The sequence below is a fragment of the Miscanthus floridulus genome, chromosome 1 (genome assembly GCF_019320115.1).
Source record: "Miscanthus floridulus cultivar M001 chromosome 1, ASM1932011v1, whole genome shotgun sequence".
Lineage (NCBI taxonomy): Eukaryota > Viridiplantae > Streptophyta > Magnoliopsida > Poales > Poaceae > Miscanthus > Miscanthus floridulus.
In genome coordinates this window covers 169,611,456-169,630,452 of record NC_089580.1, presented here as the reverse complement: position 1 = coordinate 169,630,452, position 18,997 = coordinate 169,611,456, and the positions used below count along the sequence as shown (strand labels likewise).

General features: G+C 45.7%; 2 protein-coding genes across 2 annotated transcripts; both read left to right on the top strand.

Moving 5' to 3' along the window:
- Positions 1–3,903: 3,903 nt before the first annotated feature.
- On the top strand, positions 3,904–8,494 carry LOC136501778 (E3 ubiquitin-protein ligase SDIR1-like). The gene is made up of 9 exons (XM_066497316.1): positions 3,904–4,037; positions 4,273–4,444; positions 4,567–4,624; positions 4,710–4,762; positions 4,898–5,111; positions 5,197–5,332; positions 5,492–5,540; positions 5,986–6,111; positions 8,111–8,494. The coding sequence occupies exons 2-9, from the start codon at positions 4,364–4,366 to the stop codon at positions 8,234–8,236; spliced, it is 843 nt and encodes a 280-aa protein (XP_066353413.1). The 5' UTR covers positions 3,904–4,037; positions 4,273–4,363; the 3' UTR covers positions 8,237–8,494.
- A 2,205-nt stretch (positions 8,495–10,699) lies between these two features.
- On the top strand, positions 10,700–16,735 carry LOC136501768 (uncharacterized). Its single transcript, XM_066497307.1, has 3 exons — positions 10,700–10,857; positions 15,814–16,454; positions 16,547–16,735. Exons 1-3 carry the CDS (start codon positions 10,757–10,759, stop codon positions 16,606–16,608), a joined length of 804 nt encoding a protein of 267 aa, XP_066353404.1. The 5' UTR covers positions 10,700–10,756; the 3' UTR covers positions 16,609–16,735.
- The last annotated feature ends 2,262 nt before the right edge of the window (positions 16,736–18,997 follow it).

Sequence of the window (18,997 nt, the reverse complement as noted above, 5' to 3'; positions counted from 1 at the left end):
AGTCTCACACAGACACTAAGTACAAGCAGAAGCCACAGATGCAGATACCGATGTGCCAGCCCCAGATGTGCTAGTAGAAGCAACCCTAGATGCATCTTCATCAAGATAGAGATTCTCGAAGGAGTCTTCCAACTCTTGGTTGTCAACATCATGCTACAACCTTTTTTCTCATAACTCCTAATTCTTTATGCAAGCCAGCATCTCCACAGTTTTAGGTAACAAGCGTCGTCGCCGCTCTTCAATTATCCTTCCTGCCAAGCTAAAATATGATTCTAAAGAAACAGTAAAAACATGAACAGACATAATATCTCTAGCCATTATAGAAAGTACTAGAAAGGTTAGTTTATGGCCACGCCACCAGAGAAGTAAATCAAAGTTATCCTCGTATGAAGTGACATTGTCACTGTCAAGATAAGCTGAGAGCTCACAAGCAGCATCCGCAGCAGATAGAGATGGAGTGGGGGCAGAGGTAGGGGAAGGACTAGCAACACTAGATCATCTTGGGCCTCCAAAGATTCTTCCCTATGCCTATTATTTTTTACATGTATGGCTTGCAGGATCACTCTCAAGTCTCAAGTCTCACACTCTCATAACTCTCAAGTCTCACACAAACACTAAGTACCAGCAGAAGCCATAGATGCAGATGCAGATGCAGATATGCTAGCCCCAGATGTGCCAGCAGAAGCAGCCCCAGATGCATCTTCATCAAGATAGAGATTCTCGAAGGAGTCTTCCAACTCTTGGTTGTCAACAGCATGCTGCAACCTTTTTTCTCCTAACTCCCTAATTCTTTATGCAAGCCAGCATCTCCATAGTTTCAGGTAACAAGCGTTGTCGCCGCTCTTCAATTATCCTTCCTGTCAATCTGAAATATGATTATGAAGAGATAGTAGAAATAGGAACATACATAATATCTCTAGCCATTATAGAAAGTACTAGAAAGGTTAGTTTTTGGTCACGTCACCAGAGATGTAAATCAAAGTCATCCTCATATGCAGTGATCCTCATCATCACCAGAGATGTAAATCAAAGTCATCCTCATCATCAGCAGCCACCATGGCGGACGGCTCTCCAGCATTGTTCCTCAACGGTGCGTGGGGCCGCCTTGGTCGCTCTATGCCATAGCTAGAGGACGACGCATCGGCTACCGACCTACGCAAAGAGATGGAGGAGGATGAAAAGATCAGATCATAATAGATCAATGGAAGAAGAGGAGGGTTAGGGTTAGGGTTTTACCTGTGCAACTAGAGCCCGGTGCCGGAGAAGACGAGGGTCACCCAATGAAGACGACACATCGGTTAGCAAGGACGGCGAGCGGAGGAAGAGGGACAAATAGTGACACGAACCCTGAACTCACATAATCACTGAGATCTAGATGGGAGCGAGCGAGAGGGAGATGGGAGAGGCAGAGAGGGAGGAGGAGAAGAGAGTGGCTCACCGACGACAGGCGGATCGAGGTCACCGGAACCGGAGTCGAGGAGGACAGACACTAGTCGCCAGTAGAGGAGTCGGAGAGGTGAGAGTGCGAGATAAGAGAGCGACGTGGTGGGTGGAGTGAAATGGATTAGGGTTCGGGGTGAGGGGACGGGGAGGGCGCTGCATCCTGTCGGTGTTTTCGGACCATCGATGAGTAAATTTGTATTTGCACGTCTGGCTCGGATGATGTGCTTGGAGGACACAAGGGTTTATACTGGTTCGGGGGGAATATCCCTACGTCCAGTTTGCTGCTGCTCGTGTTACCGGCACTTGGTTTATAGTAGGGGTTACAAACAGGCGAGAGAGGGAGAGGATCCCAAGTCTCTGGTGGAAGGAGTGAACGGGTGTTGAGAGCTCGCTTGCCATTCAGCCGTGTGCTCATGTCGTGCTCTTATGTTCAGATCCCCTTTCATGGGGTGCCCTGCTTCTCCTTTTATAGGCAAAGGGAAAGCGCGGGTTATAGAGGAGGAAAAGGAGAAGAACGAGAGAGAAGAATGTTTCCAGGGCTATCGGGTCCTTCTTCTCCTTCATGCGGGTCCCGCCGATCCTGTAGATGTCAACAGGGATGGCTCCATGTCGCTGCCCTATTTGTCACTAGCATCATGTGCAGGCATCATTTGCCGATCATGGCGTTCTACCCCATCCCGACGGACATCGTGGTGAACTAACGCGCCTGTTAGCGTCCGTACGAGGATTAGGCAGAATAGCATCGGCACACCCGACACTGTTCTTGATGTAAATCTCCAGGTATGGCGTGTCATGGCCACGGGTTACATCGAAGCATGCCAGCCTCTTTCCTAACGTCAGAGTTTTGACCTAGGCCATATGCTTGGACCTGGAGTGGTTGGCGGCAGTATGGGTCCCCGTCGGACGAGACGGAACCCGCGTCCTCGAGGTCGGGCGAGACGGAGCCCGCGACCTTGGGCGGGACGGAAACTGCGTCCTTGGGGTCAGGCGAGATGGAGCCCGCACCCAAGGGGTCAGGCGAGACGAAGCCCGTGGCCTCGAGGTCGGGCAAGACAGAGCACATGGCCTCGAGGTCGGGCGAGACGGAGCCCACAGCCTTGGGCGAGACGGAACCTGTGTCCTTGGGGTCGGGCGAGATGGAGACCGCACCCAAGAGGTCGGACGAGACAGAGCCCATGGCCTCGAGGTCGGACGAGACGAAGCCCGCGGCCTTGTGGTCGGGCGAGACATTTTAATATGCCTCGAGCCATCCGGAAAAATTAGCGTGGGCGCTAACTTTCTTACTTTGGGTATCCCTAATATCGATACCCGACACATCCGCTCGTTTATATACGAGGGGGGAGCCTGCTGGGCTGGGCCGCTGGGCCGTTGGTGTTGAGACGTGGGGAGGGGAGGTGGGGAGGCCAGGCCGCTTCCGGGCCATAGCCTAAAGGTCGGGCTGGCACGCCGTGCCTGGGGTAAGGCCCAGGCACGGCCTGCTCTACCGGGCCGGGCTAGCCTGGGCCCGCACACCACGGGGCCGGGCTGTGCTTGGGCCGGGCCAAATTTGAGGGTTTTGTGTCGGGCTGTCGGGCCTGAGGCTGCATAGACATTTATAGGATACTCTATATTATGCGATGAGGTATACAAGTCCGTGACAAGCTGATATAGACATAGTTATTATTATGAATTTATATTCACTCCGGTCACAAATAGGAGTAAGCGAATGTTTTCGAGCTATATAAAGTCCAATGTTCCAAACTTTAACTACACATTTTTTACATGTTAAAAGTTTGAATGCGACATGAATAGCACAATTTCATCCACAAATAAAACTATACATTTGCTATTTTCAGCAACTGTTTTGTTCTTGGTCGTTTAGGTTTCTTCTTATAAAACTTATCTCATGCGCCTGGGATAGTGTATGCTCTATTGAAATTTAGAGGACACTATTCATTTTCAGCTCCCATGATCTAAGGGCATGTTTAGGACTGTTTTACTTACTCTACTCCACAAACTTCAGCGTGGAACAACTTCATAACAAATCTTGATGTGCGTACTCTAAAATAGTCGGTGCATCTATTACTGGAGCTTTTTATCTGTTGGGGAAAAAAGAATTGACATGAAATTTGCTAGGAATGGGCTAGTTATTTATGACAATAATGTAGCTATGATATTCATGCTCGTTAAAGTAGTTTAAATCTGACCAAATTAACAGTGCAATAGTGTTCATATTAATATATTTGAATCAACTTATTGTGAAATTATATTTCATAATTATTCTAATAATATTTATTTTATATCACAAAGGTTAGTATTTTTCTATAACTTTGGATAAATTTAAGGATGGTGGTATTCAATTTTAGCTATCGTGATCCAAGTGCGCCGTCCATCACGAAACGGACGGCACGGATAATGCCACGCACTCTCCACAGGGTGCCCGGCACCGCGGCGCACGAACTCGAAACCGCAGAAGCCTTTCTAGCTCCTGCAGTCCTGCAGCCCCCCCTCTCTTTTCCCCATCTGCAGGCTGCAGGCGCTGCTGCTCTCGTCCTCCGCCAGCGAGCGAATCGTTGGCTCGACGCCGCGGCGGGAGGTATCTCGCCTTCGATCAGGTGCGCGCCCTCCTCGAACTCCCCCTCGCCTTCCTCGTCTGGTTTCCGATTCGGTCCGGTCAGCGCCCAAGCCGTGCGCTGGGCGAAGCTTCCGGAAGCTTCAGGGTTTATCCCGGCATTTCGCTTCCCGCGACGGCGCGACCGGATCGCTTGGCCTGACGGAGTTTCTAGCTGGGATTTCGGTTGGGGCGTCGCTCTCCGGCGCTTATTTCATTTATATTTATCGGTGCCTCAGGTTCACGGGCAAATTCGTTGCTGCGCGGGGCTTTGGAGTTTGGAGCCAATCTTGCGCCTTAGAGTGGCGGTGGCAGCGTTTGGTGGGCACCATGAGCTTCGTGTTCCGAGGGAGCAGGGCCGACATCGAGGCCGGTGGCTTCCCGGGGTTTGCCCCCGAGCGCCGCGCCATGGTGAGTGTCTGTCTGCTCAACCGATCACGCATTTCTGCTAACATGTAACTGGTGGTAGTGTAGCTTAAGCCGGTTTCCTTGTCCTGATGTCTGATCCCATTCGTATATGTACTTGCGTGTAGCGAATTCATGCAGGGAGCAGGCCGGTGAATAGCAATTCCTTGGCTTTTCTTCTAACTGGTAATCCGTTCGCCTGTCTATTACCAATACTGTTGAGCTGCTAAAGATTATTCTTTTGGTTAACATTGTGTTTTTTCTTGGGCAGTTCTTGTTTTGTTCATGGTACTGAACTCACACCAGATGTCTCCCAATCTTTTGGTAAGTTTTCATGCTGTGTGCGAGGTGTCCATGAGTCGATTAAAGTTGGTTTCTTATTCGTACAAACCATGCAATTGTGGAACAGTTTAATAACTACGTATTTGTCGGATTGCGCAATATTTTCTTCTCTTGTAGGTTTGGCTTGTCTTGGGAGTCTTCCTAATGGCCACGAGCCTTAGAATGTATGCCACGTGCCAGCAGCTTGCTCATGCTGCAGCTGCCAACAGTTTTCTTGGCCACACTGAGCTGCGTGTGCATGTACCGCCAACCATTGCCCTTGCTACGAGAGGACGGTTACAGAGCCTTAGACTTCAACTGGCTCTTCTTGATCGTGAATTTGACGATTTAGGTGTGCCAATACATTCCATTCGACTCATTTGATGGTTTATAGTGTTTCCTGAAAACTTAGCGCCATGGAAATCATTTTGTTTCAGACTATGACACTCTGAGAGCATTGGATGCTGACAATAGCCCGCATGCTCCTTCTATGAGTGAAGAAGAAATAAATTCTCTTCCTGTATTCAAATATAAAGTTCAGGCGCAGCAGGGGAATGCCCCTGCCCGAAAAAGGTAAGGCGAATTATCCTTTGGGTTGATTTGTTCATATGGCCATGTCAAGTTGGTTCCAGTATCTCCCATCATCAACACATGACCAAACATTTAATTCTGAAATGGAGACATGGAGTAATTTGTCTCTATGATGTGTTTCTAACGAATGTTTTTCAATAGTGATGGGCCATCTCAGCTATCGGTTTCTTCAACTGGGTCTGGCAATGAGGTAATTGATAAATACTGACTTGTTTCTCAAGGTGTGGTCGCTTGAAAAGTATCTTATTTATATTCAATCATGTAGGCTGTTAAAAAGTCATGTTATTTGTGACGTCACAGTTGTCATTCGTATGCATATGCAATGATATTCTTATAATATTCCATTGTAAAGATAAGATTAACATATATGTATTTTACATATCTGTATAACTGGGCAATACACTTTTGGTTCAGCCCTCATTTATTGAAGTTATTGGTTGTTTTCTGGTTAGCTTTGGGATTTATATGATATTTTGAGTCGAGGATTTTCTAGTTTACACTTTCTTATTTGATGTAACAGCTAGTGTTTAGAATCACATAGCTGCTGTGATCACTGATCACCATCAGCGTCTGTGCAGTAGCACATGCATGGTTCAGACTTTGGGCCACGATGATAACTCGATTCTGCCTTGCAGAAAAAGCAGGATGGTCTAAAAGCAGATGGAACCAGCAAAACTCCAGAGGATGAACTAACATGTAGTGTTTGCTTAGAGCAAGTCGCGGTGGGTGATCTGTTGAGAAGCCTACCATGCTTGCATCAGGTAATCATGCTCATTATCTTGCCCTTGGTTTTCCTTGTATGGAAACAGCAGATGATCTCGGTTTTGTTTCCTTTCTGAAATGATCCTGGCAGCACCTTTTAGCTCTAGTTTGATATGGTAACTTGACATGTTAGCTAACATCCTAAAACAACGCCGTGAAACCAGAATCATGTTTGATGTACCAACAGGATTAACTGGTCCACTTAACACATTTTGTGGATGAATGCTGTGATATTGTGACATACTTAAGATAAAAGTTTTTTTAACTGTTATTGTTTGCATATATCATATCTTACTCTACAGTTTACATCTTGCACTTGGTTGACCACTTGCTTCATGCTACCCCTTCATAGATAAGTGACTTATTGGACACATTCTCCAAAGTGCAACTTTGAATGATACTTCTTGCTACAAAATATTTATAGAACATAGAAAAAAAATAGTTTATGAAACTTCCGAGACAAAACTACCCAAATAATTTTCAAATATCCACACTTAGAATATAACAAGTAATGTGTAACCAGAATTTAAAATCAAACCACCACTTGTTTCTGACTGGACTACTGGAGGGAGTATGCACCAGTGTGAGGTGCTATGTTGTTGATTCTGCAGAACAGAAAGTAGGGAGTGTGTCATTGTAGTTTATATTCTTTACACTCAGATCTGAAATTCTGTGAATTTTTTGAAGCAAACTTAAATTTGACTGGTTACTTGACACATCAATAACTTCCTTTGCTTTCTCATTCTTTGCCCCATAGAGTTCTAATTTGTCATATTTTTACCCACGCCTGATTATAATATCAGGAATCACATGTTTCTAAACAACAATATAGACCAGGAATCACAAGTGAAATAGGATTAAGGGGCAATAGAGGTGTGATCTCGATTCCCCCACTCTGTCTCGCCACGCCATTGGCTTCCTATATTTGAAGGTTGGTAGGAACCTAAGAGACTATTGTACAAGACCTGCTATAACCTTGCCCGTAAGCATGGCCTAGCTTTTGAGGCCTGTGTATGCAGTGCAGGCGCATGTCAGCAGTCAGCTTGTGTTGTCCTATGGAGGACTGATGTTGTTACAAGTGCATACATGAAAATCAACGCTTCGAAGATATGTCCAATATAGTGCTAATGTGATGCAGTGACAGAAAACAAATGCAAGTTCTTCGCATGGACCCTAATCCAAGATAAAATCCTAACAGTAGATAATCTAGCAAAGAGGGGATGGCCACATCAAACTTCTTGTGCCCTTTGTCATGGGGAACAGGAGACGGGCCTCCATATGTGTCTGTTATGACCCTTCGCGGTTGATGTCTGGAGGAGGGTGCTAGTGTGGGGGCATTGCTCTTTACCTCTGCATGTACAGGTTGCAAATTGCACTAACATTAAAAATTGGTGGGATTTTGGAAAGAAGATAAAAGATGACACTTCAACGGGTTATGCATCTACATCATGTGGAATTTGTGGAAAGAAAGAAATCGGCGGATTTTCCAAAATGATTGCTCCACGCCTGTATCGATTGTGCTACGCACAAAACAGGACTTTGAACAACGACAATGTGCTTTTCAAAACTAGTGTTAGAGGCCTTCATGTGCATTTTGTTTCTGATTCTTTGTGGTTTGTCTATCTCAAGGGCTTGGGTTGTCTTTTAGCCTATTGAGGCGTGTCTACCCCTTAGAGCACTCTTAACAATAGAGTCAACTTGCTAGCTCATATGAACTTAAAGAAAAAAAAAGATAAAAATAGAGTAACACAACATACAAAAGAAGTGTTTGAGCTTAGCTCTTTAACTTATCATTATCTCTTCTGTGTATTCAATAAAAATATTTTATGACCTAGCTCTTCAAACAGTGTTGGAGCTACCCTTGGTAAAACTTCGTGTTCTGTTTTCTCCCTTCAATGCAAGGCAGAGCTCTTTGGAAAAAAAAAAGTGCTAATGTGATGTGTCCTGATGAGGGAACAGTCCACTGCAAGATTTCTTACTTTCTCTTTTGTTTTACAGTTTCATGTAAACTGCATCGACCCATGGCTGCGCCAACAAGGTACATGCCCAATCTGCAAGCACCAGGTGAGTGATGGGTGGCATGCCACAGGCAACGGTGAAGAGGATGCTTCTTACATGGTGTAAGTAGCTGCCTAGGTGTAGGTCATAGGTAACTAGTAGTAGCTGCTAACATAATCCGTGGAACGCTGTTTTGGAGGTGACGGTTTGGAGTGATTTCTTGCAATGTAAGGATGTGGTCTAATCCCTGTCTATCCTAACAAAACCGAGTGTGGAACCAGCTGTCCAGTGCGCTGAGTTCTTGTACAACTAATGTTCATTTCTCTCATTCTCTGATTTTGATGCATAAAAAGGTCGACGATAATCTTCTTCCCCGTCCTTTCTTAGTATGCTTGGTTTCTTTTTTTTTAACACAATGGCAAGAGCTCTGTCTTTCGTTAAGATGAAATAAAATTAACCCAGTTTATGAGAGAAATCAGGCAAGAACATTCTCAGTGCACGGCAAGTTACATTTCCCGTCGCATAATGGGCCTCGTGGATGCTGCGACATTTCCATGGCGCTGTTTATTGAGTCCATATTTGGCTTCATCTGTTATCGGTCCGAGTACGGAAAAGTGTGGCGTGGGAAGCAACCACCGGAGATGCATTGGAGTAGTTAGAAGGAAGGAAGCCTACAACAACAGTTAGATGGAAGCATACAACAACAGGTGCCGAGGAAATTGTGTGCAATGGTTTATTACAACCCCTGCCTAAAATGGTTCCCATTCACATGAGTGAAGTACTTTCTTTCCTCTACTGTTGAGAAAGCACATGTCCTGCAGTGTGTGTTTTGGTTTGCGCCGGAACAATCTTTGCAGTGTTGTCGCCCAATGATACTTACGGATGCCACTTTCCTTACCGGCAAGAGGGGGATATTGACGATGGCGGCAGCTGTTGACCCGGAGGAGCAGACAGTGCCACTAGCATTTTCATTGGCAGAGGGACAAACCAACAATACATGGTCCTGGTTCATGCAGCTTCTACGAAAAAATGTGCTTGGTAGGTCTCGCAGTATATGTATGATCTTGGATCGGCACCATGGACTACTAAATGCTGTCAAAGAAGATCTTGATGGGTTTCCACCTTTACAACATAGATGGTGCATGCGAACTGAGCCTAGCTTAGTTGGTTTTAAGTCCTCGACTTAACACGGGTGTTCGTATTTTCCTGGATTTATTACAGGATTTAATGGCGTTGTTCAGTGATAGGCGACGTTCCCGTCGACAGCGAGGCACCTGTAGTGACTTCGTTAATCTTGAGATGTGTCGGCACAGTCTTTCGGATGCGCTCATAGGGGTAAGGTTTGCGTACATGTGTTTATAGGGGGTGAGTGTACGTACATGTTGAGCGTCTATGTCTGTACTCGTGTAATTCAAAAAAAAAATATAGATGGTGCATGAGAGCTAATTTCCAGCGAAGAAAGTTTTAGATAAGGTAAAGGCTCTTTGTATAGCACCGACAGAGCATCAATTTGAAGAGAGAAAGAAAGAACTTGACAAGGTACTAAACAAGGAGGCAAAGACATGGATGAACGAGCAAATGCAGAACAAGTCCAAGTGGGCATTAGCATTTGAGAGGATGGTTGTAGGTTCGGCATCGGAGTACTCTGGCATCACGGAGTTCTCCTTTCACAAATGCAAACGCCTACAATATTTTCAAAGTCCTCATCTTCTTTAACTCTTTCTCCGTGAAACAAACGGACTAAACTATTCGTCTACAAAAGCATTTGAGCAAACTACATCAAGTATTCAAATTGATTCCAAGTAATGTGACCTTAACATACTAACTAAACTATCACCAATTTGATTTAAGTACAAGTCCTAAACTAACCACATAGAGGACAGGCAACTAGATTTACGAGTACAAAATCGAGGGTAGACCTTAAACACAAGTTTGTAAACATAATCGATCTACCTAAACTACTTTGCATACACCCTTGTCGTGTCAGGCGAGTTGGCGCGCGCCCGACGCGATGGCGTGGCAGGGTGGCCACATCAGCAGGTCAGTGACGGACTACCACTGTCGCGGCAGGGAGAAGTTTTTTAGAGAGAAAAAAAGACGAGCTAGGACTAGAATTTTTTTTAAAGTTTTAAAACAATTAAAAAAAAACTTTTTGGAGGAGGCAACATGCCTTGCTCCGCAGAGAATCCGAGGAATGGGATTGGAGGATAGAGAATCCAGTTGCAGCTGACGCCATGGGATTGCCGACTGGGGACGGACCTCCGTCATATCTGTGCACGAAAACGGATCGGATACGGACGGATATTATATTTGTTTTCATATTTCTGTTCGGATTTGGATTTAAATATGGATAGTGTCAACTATGTTGGATAGGATACGATTGTATATCAACTTTATAAATATACGATTTAAATATTCAGATATAGATACAACATTATAAATATATGATTTAAGTATTCGAATACGAATACGATATATGTTGGATATGCGGACTCAGATACGGACAGATCTTGACTCGTCTAAAACGATTCGGTTTCGGTCGGAAAATATCCGTGTTTTCATCCCTTCATATCACATGGACGCCCATTTCTTTCCACCACTTGCTCAGTTGCTCTTCTCTCTCGGATCGCGGTTGGGGCTTGCGGAATGGGAGCAAAGGCGGAGAGGGAGTGTGCGGTGCCGCCGCCGGCTGCGAACGCGGAGGAGGCAGCTTCCACCAATCAGTGCACCCTCATCCTCAAAGGCTGGTCAGTACACACCCTCTCCACTCAGCTTCCCTAATATGTATTCGTTGGCATGATTCCGCCTGCCAAGCTTGGGCTCATTCCTGTCACTACGAGGAGGGAGCACGCCCCCCACCGCCGGAGCTGTCCGTCAGAGTTCCGCGCGACCGTGAAGATGGCGGCGGCGAGGCTGTCTCCAGCGGCCTCCTCCTCCGCATCCGCCCCCCTCCCCCTCCTTCGTTCCCACCTCCCGGCCGCCCTCAACCCCGATTTGCCTGCCATTAGTTGTTGTCGATCGTTTAGGAACGTAGAGGATTCTCCTCTCCTGTTCTTCTTCTGCATGCAGTGATTAGGCAAGAGCCTAAGGTAGAATGAGTGGCCGGGCGTGATTCCTCTCATCCTGTGAGATCTCTTCACAGAACTGGGGTCTCTTTACAGAACTGGGGAATCTGCAAGCTTGCCTTGCAAAGTTGCAATAGCCTAGCGATAAGCTATGAGGGTGAACCAAAATGATTCGCGCCTTTGTGCATAATATTCTGGTTTTGCATGGTCTCACGTTTGGGAAGAACTACAAGCTAGGATTTGGGGGAGAAAAGAAAGATAACATCAAGTGCTTTTGCATAATGCTTGTGGTCTACCGAGTGATGAAACGAACAACGGAACAAGATCATTGCCTGAAACGATGAGCATGATTTTTGTTGTAGTCTTTATCAGTTATCACTAGCGAAGATGAGGAAAAGAAAATGACATCACAGACAGTACTAGTTAGGCGGATGTCTTTTGGATAATAGAGGTAGAAACACCCATAATTTCCATTAATAGAAAAAACGTCCACCCACAGTCTCAGAAGTTTGGTGGAATTAGATCAGGATACATCAAACACCCACTTTCTGTAGGATTAAAAATGAGGCGATCTGTCCACTCTATTGAATTGCTAGCAAATTGTGCCTACTGATTTGTGGTTCTCAGCTGTAAGGATAAACTACAACAAGTTGAGGATCTCATGTCATTGTATATGATCTGATACTTGCCCCAATATGGTTCCACTGCCGATCCAATCTCGCACAGTCTTGCAGCATGCGCTTATGCTGAAATCCATAGTTGTTACAACTTAATTCAAATCACTCGCGATCTGAATGGCATGGTGGTGTGCAGACCTGGCCCTGGAGAAGGGCAAGCGGGGCAGCGAACCAGCGCCCTAGGTTCCAGAGGGGACTTGCTTGAATGCACTTAAGGAGTATAGTGATCACAGAGTATAATACCTTTTTAGGTGTAGAAAGTCTAATACTAGTAGTACCTTAAAACTCGTCGAGTATTACGTATGCCCTTTGTCACAAACAGCTACTGCAATCATACATTCTCATTCTTTAGGTGGGTAATGGCCATCTGATGGATCCTGACAGTACTAAACAACTAAAGTTCCATTACAACATTAGTGTCTGTTTTTTTTTAACTTCAATTTTTGCCTCAATATTTACTTCACCAATGCATGCTAATATCTCAAAGAGTTTTATAGTGCATATTAGGATTGGGGACACATAAATTTAGCTAGAGGTTGACAAGATTCCCAATGGAGTTGAAAAGTTTCCTGCATGTGCAGATTCTCTTGCACAATCTAACCATAAAAATTTAGTTTATTCTAGTGGCTAATATGCAACTCTGAAAACAATCTGGGCCAAAAGAGCAACCTTTTCTATTTCTTATAATCCTAAAACACAATGTTTTTTCTATTTATTTGAGAATTAGCAATTTTGTGAAAATCTGTGGAAGTCTTGTGTCCTAGCAAATGTTATATAACCATCATGAGAAGGATCAAAATAACGGGACTCATATTTTAGTGTTACCCAGGCCCACCAAATGTTGTGGTTGAGTGGCCATATGTGACAGCATATAATCAACAAGTGATGTCCCAAGAGAGTACATTTGTAAGCTCTTGCTAAGCTTCCCATGTCCTAACTGAGTGCCACCAAATCAATGGCATTGGTCTTTTCATATATTCTCCATGCTTGAAAAATATGCAGCTCTTGAAATGACTTAGGAAGTGCATGGGAGAGAACAACAAATAGGCCGATTGGCTGACTGGATCCTCCTATTTGGCCACCAGGGATGGCTCTGCACCTCAGGCTTGACCCATCTCCAACTCCACTACTATTAGGCAGATCTTATCATGCTTTCTCTTGCAGAGATCAGATACGATAAGAACATCATGATTGATGTTTGCAAGATCAGATTGTGATGAAAACATTGTGTAATCCATTATAGAATCTATACAGACACCAAAGGTGTCAGTTGGTTTTTGTATTGCCTTAAACTCTAATAATGCATGGGCTACAATCTTAGGAGACGTAAGTACTATATATACAAAGGAATAGGGAAAAGTCACGAATAAAAAAAATGGAATCAGACTCAAGTTCTGAAATAATTACACGTATAGAAATTCAAAATGAAATGAATCCCTCGATTTGGTATTGATCGCACGGCTTGCACTGAAACAACGCTTTACCCCTAGATGTCCAGTCAACTTGTGCCTCAATGTATTTTGGGGAGATCCACCTAGCCCTGGGTTCGAGTGGCATTTCACCCCTAACCACAACTCATCTGTTGATTCTTCAACATGAGTCAGTTTGAACCTCTGCTTAGTTTCATCCAAACTTCATCCTCGTCATGGGGCATATTAGCGGGCCTATTCCATCTAAGTGTCCATCCGCCTCAACATCTATACAAAGGATTATGTATGGCCAATATTGAAACTGTACTTTCCAGTAGTATCGGTACTTTTTTTTGCTGCTTTCGTAGTTGCCAGAACTATGTGGTATGGATCAATCGAATTATTTGGGCCTACTCATTATCAGTGGGATCAAAAGAGAATCTTCCCAGATCCAGGGAAGCTTATCATAAAGGGCTTCAACAAAAAAAAAAGGGCGTACCCAGTGCAGAGAGCTCCCGCTCTGTGCGGGGTCTGGGGAAGGGTGTTAGTGGCAAGCCTTACCCTCGCCTGTGCAATGCGAGGAGACCGCGACTCGAACCCGGGACCTTTCGGTCACAGGCGGTAAGACTCTACCGCTTGCACCAGGCCCGCCCTTCTCATAAAGGGCTTCAACAACAACAACAACAACAACAACAAAGCCTTTAAGTCTCAAACAAGTTGAGGTAGGCTAGAGTTGAAACCTAGCAGAAGCAGTCAAGGTTCAGGCACGTGAATAGCTGTCTTCCAAGCACTCCTATCTAAGGCTAAGTCTTTGGGTATATTCCATCCTTTCAAGTCTCCTTTTATTGCCTCTACCTAAGTCAACTTCGGTCTTCCTCTGCCTCTCTTCATGTTACTATCCTGGCCTAGGATTACACTACGCACCGGTGCCTCTGGAGGTCTCCGTTGGACATGTCCAAACCATCTCAACCGGTGTTGGACAAGCTTCTCTTCAATTGGTGCTACCCCTAATCTATCACGTATATCATCGTTCCGAACTCGATCCCTTCTTGTATGACCGCAAATCCAACGCAACATACGCATTTCCGCGACACTTATCTGTTGAACATGTCGTCTTTTCGTAGGTCAACATTCTGCACTATACAACATAGCAGGTCTAATCGCCGTCCTATAAAACTTGCCTTTTAGCTTCTGTGGTACCCTTTTGTCACATAGGACACCAGATACTTGCCGCCACTTCATCCACCCTGCTTTGATTCTATGGCTAACATCTTCATCAATATCCCCGTCTCTCTGTAGCATTGATCCTAAATATCGAAAGGTATCCTTCCTAGGCACTACTTGACCTTCCAAACTAATATCTTCCTCCTCCCGAATAGTAGTACCGAAGTCACATCTCATATACTCAGTTTTAGTTCTACTGAGTCTAAAACCTTTGGACTCCAAAGTCTCCCGCCATAACTCCAGTTTCTGATTCACTCATGTTCGGCTTTCATCAACTAGCACTACATCGTCCGCGAAAAGCATACACCAAGGGCTTCAACAAGGGATTTTATTTGTTCGGGCCTGGTGCAAGCGGTAGAGTCTTACCGCCTGTGACCGGAAGGTCCCGGGTTCGAGTCGCGGTCTCCTCGCATTGCACAGGCGAGGGTAAGGCTTGCCACTGACACCCTTTCCCAGACCCCGCACAGAGCGGGAGCTCTCTGCACTGGGTACGCCCTTTTTGAAGAAAAAGATAAGGATATGATATATTCGAAACGCAATTGCAAAGGTAATAACTGCAATACCAGCCGAAATCATTATCTTCACCAACTTGAATTTGATTATCTCGCGAAAACCATGAGTTGCAGAGATGAGAATTGAGAACCACCTCTCCTCTCCCCTGTGCATTTTTTAACACAGTACCCACATCAACTTTTTAGTCTGTATCCAGTTGTGATAAAATCATTTACCAATTACTCTCTCTTTATCCATTTTCATAGTTTTTCCTCTGCATCATATATTTATGTGTCTTCAATATTGGTTTAATGTGTTGCCATCCAATGGCTATTATTATCAATGATGATTAGAGTCTACCAGAGGCACCGGTGCGTAGTGGAATCCTAAGCCAGGATAGTAACGTGAAGAGAGGTAGAGGAAGACCGAAGTTGACTTGGGTTGAGGCAATAAAAGGAGACTTGAAAGGATGGAATATACCCAAAGACTTAGCCTTAGATAGGAGTGCTTGGAAGACAGCTATTCACGTGCCTGAACCTTGATTGCTTCTGATGGGTTTCAACTCTAGCCTACCCCAACTTGTTTGGGACTTAAAGGCTTTGTTGTTGTTGTTGTTGATGATGATTAGAGTCTACCATACTAGTGGCTAGATGCTTGTTTTATGTGAGAATTTCTAGTATTTAATCGTATTTATCCCTTTCTTTAGTGCGTCTCATGAGGACTAATATGGATGCTTAATAGTGAGACCGTTTTCATTTCCTAGGTGATTACTTGTTTTGTGTCTATGTGAATATGTAGTTCTGGTTTGTAATGTGCCTTGCTACGGTTTGTTACAGTTCCAACAGCATGGAAAAAGTCTATGCCATCAACAGTCCTCATAAGAAAAGAAAATCACAGTATGAGCTGAGTGATCCAAAGTTGCTACCACTTAAATGCAAGTTTCGCAAACGGTTATCTTGCCACGATGATGAGTCTGCAACCACAGAAAGTTTAGGATATGATTGCATTTTCATGAACAAAACCTCCCGGACGGACATGGTCAGCATACCTGAAGAATTGGACTCTTGTGAGAACACTATAAGCCTATTTGGTGGGTGCATTGAAGTGGACTCAAAAAATGGAATTCAGGAACAATCTTTGAGAAAAATGTCTGAGATCCGGACATCTGCATCCAGTAGCTCGAGCAACAATTTTTCATCAGAGGCTTTTAGTTCTTCCCATAGCAGCGGCACCAGAGAAACTGACAGCTGGGTTATGCACGATATAGAGCATCATCATCCGGATGTGATGCTCAAACCACATAATGACGACCTGGAAAGGATATACAATGTGCTTGAACAGTGTGATGACCTAATGGAGGACGAACTAATGGCTGGCGATGTCTTTGGTTCTGCTGCTCAGATCATGGATGAAAATCTTTACTCGAATGGCGTTGACGATTTTCAGATTTTGCCAACAGGCCAGACCGGCTATCACAGTAAGCACTCCGATGCACCTCCCTTTTGCATTTCCTTGCTTGATTTAGATACTAACACAGTGGATCCGGTAATGTGTGTGGCAATCAATCAGGTGAGAAGAAGCTAACCATCGATCAAGAATTTGAGCAGTATTTTTCGAACCTCATGCTGTAGGATCGAGTGGATAATTTTGTGACAAAAATGGCGTTTGCTTGCTGAGGAAAAGTGGCGAACCTTGGCTACTATTGGAGCTATCGGTCTATTTGTACACCGAATCCTATCCCTGAATGTATATGTGTGATATGTGTATCTTTTTCAGCTTGCCCATCAAATGTTGGCATCATGATGTATGTTAATAATGTGTGCAGATAAGAACATTTCTAGGCAAAATAGTAAATAGCGTATTCCTTGTATGTTCTACTGTTCTAGTGTTTTGGAATAGATCGGTAAGGAGACGTAAGTTACAATTTTACCCCTTTTCTAAATCATCCAATGACTGTTGTTTCCACGATTACAAAACTGATCTTACCTCTGATCACAATCCGTGCTGGTGATTATCAGGAGGTGATATTGGGCTTGCGTTATGTGTGAAGTTACGAGTTTTACCCCTTTCTAAACCATCCAGTAATTATGTTGTTTTCATGATTACATAACTGATCCTACCTCTCTGATCAGAATCGGAGACCCCTCCGATTTGTATACATCTGCTCGATCTCGGTTGATCCAGCACTTTCTTTCTTGCTGCTATGCTCGTGGAAGCCATGTATACGTGTGTAGCGCTAGCGGGCGGACGAGGTTTCTTCGAGTCGATGGCTTTTGTACTGTACAACCACCGCCGTGTATGCATGCATAAGCGTAGCACCTGGTTGCCGGTAGGACCACTGCCCTACAGTTCTTGGTCTCTCTCTCTGTTTTTTTTCAAAAAGGGAAAATTTATTAAGAATCAAGTACTGTCATTACAAGTAAGAGACTGAACAAACTCTGAAAAAAAAAGCAAGAAAGACTTGACTACCACTAGACCTAATAGCAAAATGCGCTAACTCATGCGCCACTTTATTCTAGCTCCTGTTGATCTTCACAATGTCAAGACCATAAAGTTCTTCCATTTCGAGACGAGCATCGCGGATCAGAGACCAGGCCACAGGTTGGTCTTGTATATGGTTCTTCAACTTCTTTGCAATTGCAGCACAGTCGGTCTCGAACACTATTGGGGTACCAGGCCAACGTGATCTGATGCCAATGCAATTCCTTCTCGGCATGCGGCCGCTTTGGCTTTCTCGGCGGCGTCCCTGGAATGAAACAATAGGCGGCCAAGCTGTTAGTTTCGCATGGTCCTCATTTTTTTTTAGATAAAGGATAGAAACTATCCGGCTTCATCTACCGTGGGTAGAATCAGACCAAATTATTACAGCATCAAAAATTAAAGAAAGAAATTGACCGAAGAAAATACATCCCCAACAAGGAGCTTGAGTAGTCCTACGTGACCTCTGACTTCCACCGTGATGTCAATTCCACAGAATAAGATCACCAACGTCAAGACGAAGCCGCCAAACACGTTTGTCAGACCTAATAAAGGTACTGAAAACGTTGGACACCGACCACCATTGAAGACTGGATGCTTCTTCCTTGGCAACAGCACGAAGCACTTGGTGTAAACCACCAAACACCGACCTGTTACGCCAACGAATGCCGCCTCCACCTTGAGCTGAACACCGAACAGGGTAACCACACGGGAAAACTGCCCGGCCTTGGCGATCAAGAACTTCGACGACGCGCCTGCGCCATCGCCGCCGGCCCGGAGAAACCAGGCTAGGTTTTCACCCAGTTATTGAACGCCCGCGGATGCAGCAAGGGACGGACTGACCAACGGCTTCAGCAGCTCCTTCAACAAGGTGCGTGGCACAGAAGTTCCACCGCCGCCGGCCCGGTGTAACACGCCAGGCAAGGATTTCGCCCAAGCCGCCGCCACCACCGTCGACACTGCGCCCGGCCAACGTGGAAGACCGCCTTCACCGGAAGGTCACCATCAGAGACGCTCAGAAGACGGGCATCCCCGGCGCTGACCGTAGATCAGATCCAGACACAGGGGGCCCAATCCTAACCCGCCGCCACCGCCGCCAGACGAACGGCACGCCGGCCGCCGCCGACGATCCACCACCACACAGAGCAGGGTACTACCGGCAGAGGGACAGCACCAGCCCAGACCGAGGACGCCAGATCCAGGCCCGCAGGGCCCAAATCCGCCCGTCCGCCGCCACGGCGACTGCACACCGATGACGGAGAAGTCCGCCACCGCCGCACCGCCCTGCGCCCGCCGCGCTCGCCCCCCACCTGGCCGCGTCGTCCAGCGCCGCCACACAACCGGCTGAGAGGGCCACGCCGCCGCCATCCTGGCCGGCCGCGCGGCCTTGCCGGCGGACCGCTCCGGCGGCGGCGCGACTGGAGATTGGAGGGGAGGTAGAGGGCGCGGCGGCTAGGGTTTGGAGGGGAGGGAGAGGGTGTGATAGGCTGGAGGTTCCTTCGCATCCCTGATAACAACTCCCACCACAGCTGACCCGAAATT

Coding starts and splice junctions, on each gene's coding strand:
- LOC136501778 (XM_066497316.1), top strand. CDS start 4,364: ATGAGCTTCGTGTTCCGAGGGAGCAGGGCCGACATCGAGGCCGGTGGC. Junction 5,112..5,196: donor TCGTGAATTTGACGATTTAG/GTGTGCCAATAC, acceptor ATTTTGTTTCAG/ACTATGACACTCTGAGAGCA. Junction 5,541..5,985: donor CAACTGGGTCTGGCAATGAG/GTAATTGATAAA, acceptor TCTGCCTTGCAG/AAAAAGCAGGATGGTCTAAA.
- LOC136501768 (XM_066497307.1), top strand. CDS start 10,757: ATGGGAGCAAAGGCGGAGAGGGAGTGTGCGGTGCCGCCGCCGGCTGCG. Junction 10,858..15,813: donor ACCCTCATCCTCAAAGGCTG/GTCAGTACACAC, acceptor GGTTTGTTACAG/TTCCAACAGCATGGAAAAAG. Junction 16,455..16,546: donor AGGCCAGACCGGCTATCACA/GTAAGCACTCCG, acceptor GCAATCAATCAG/GTGAGAAGAAGCTAACCATC.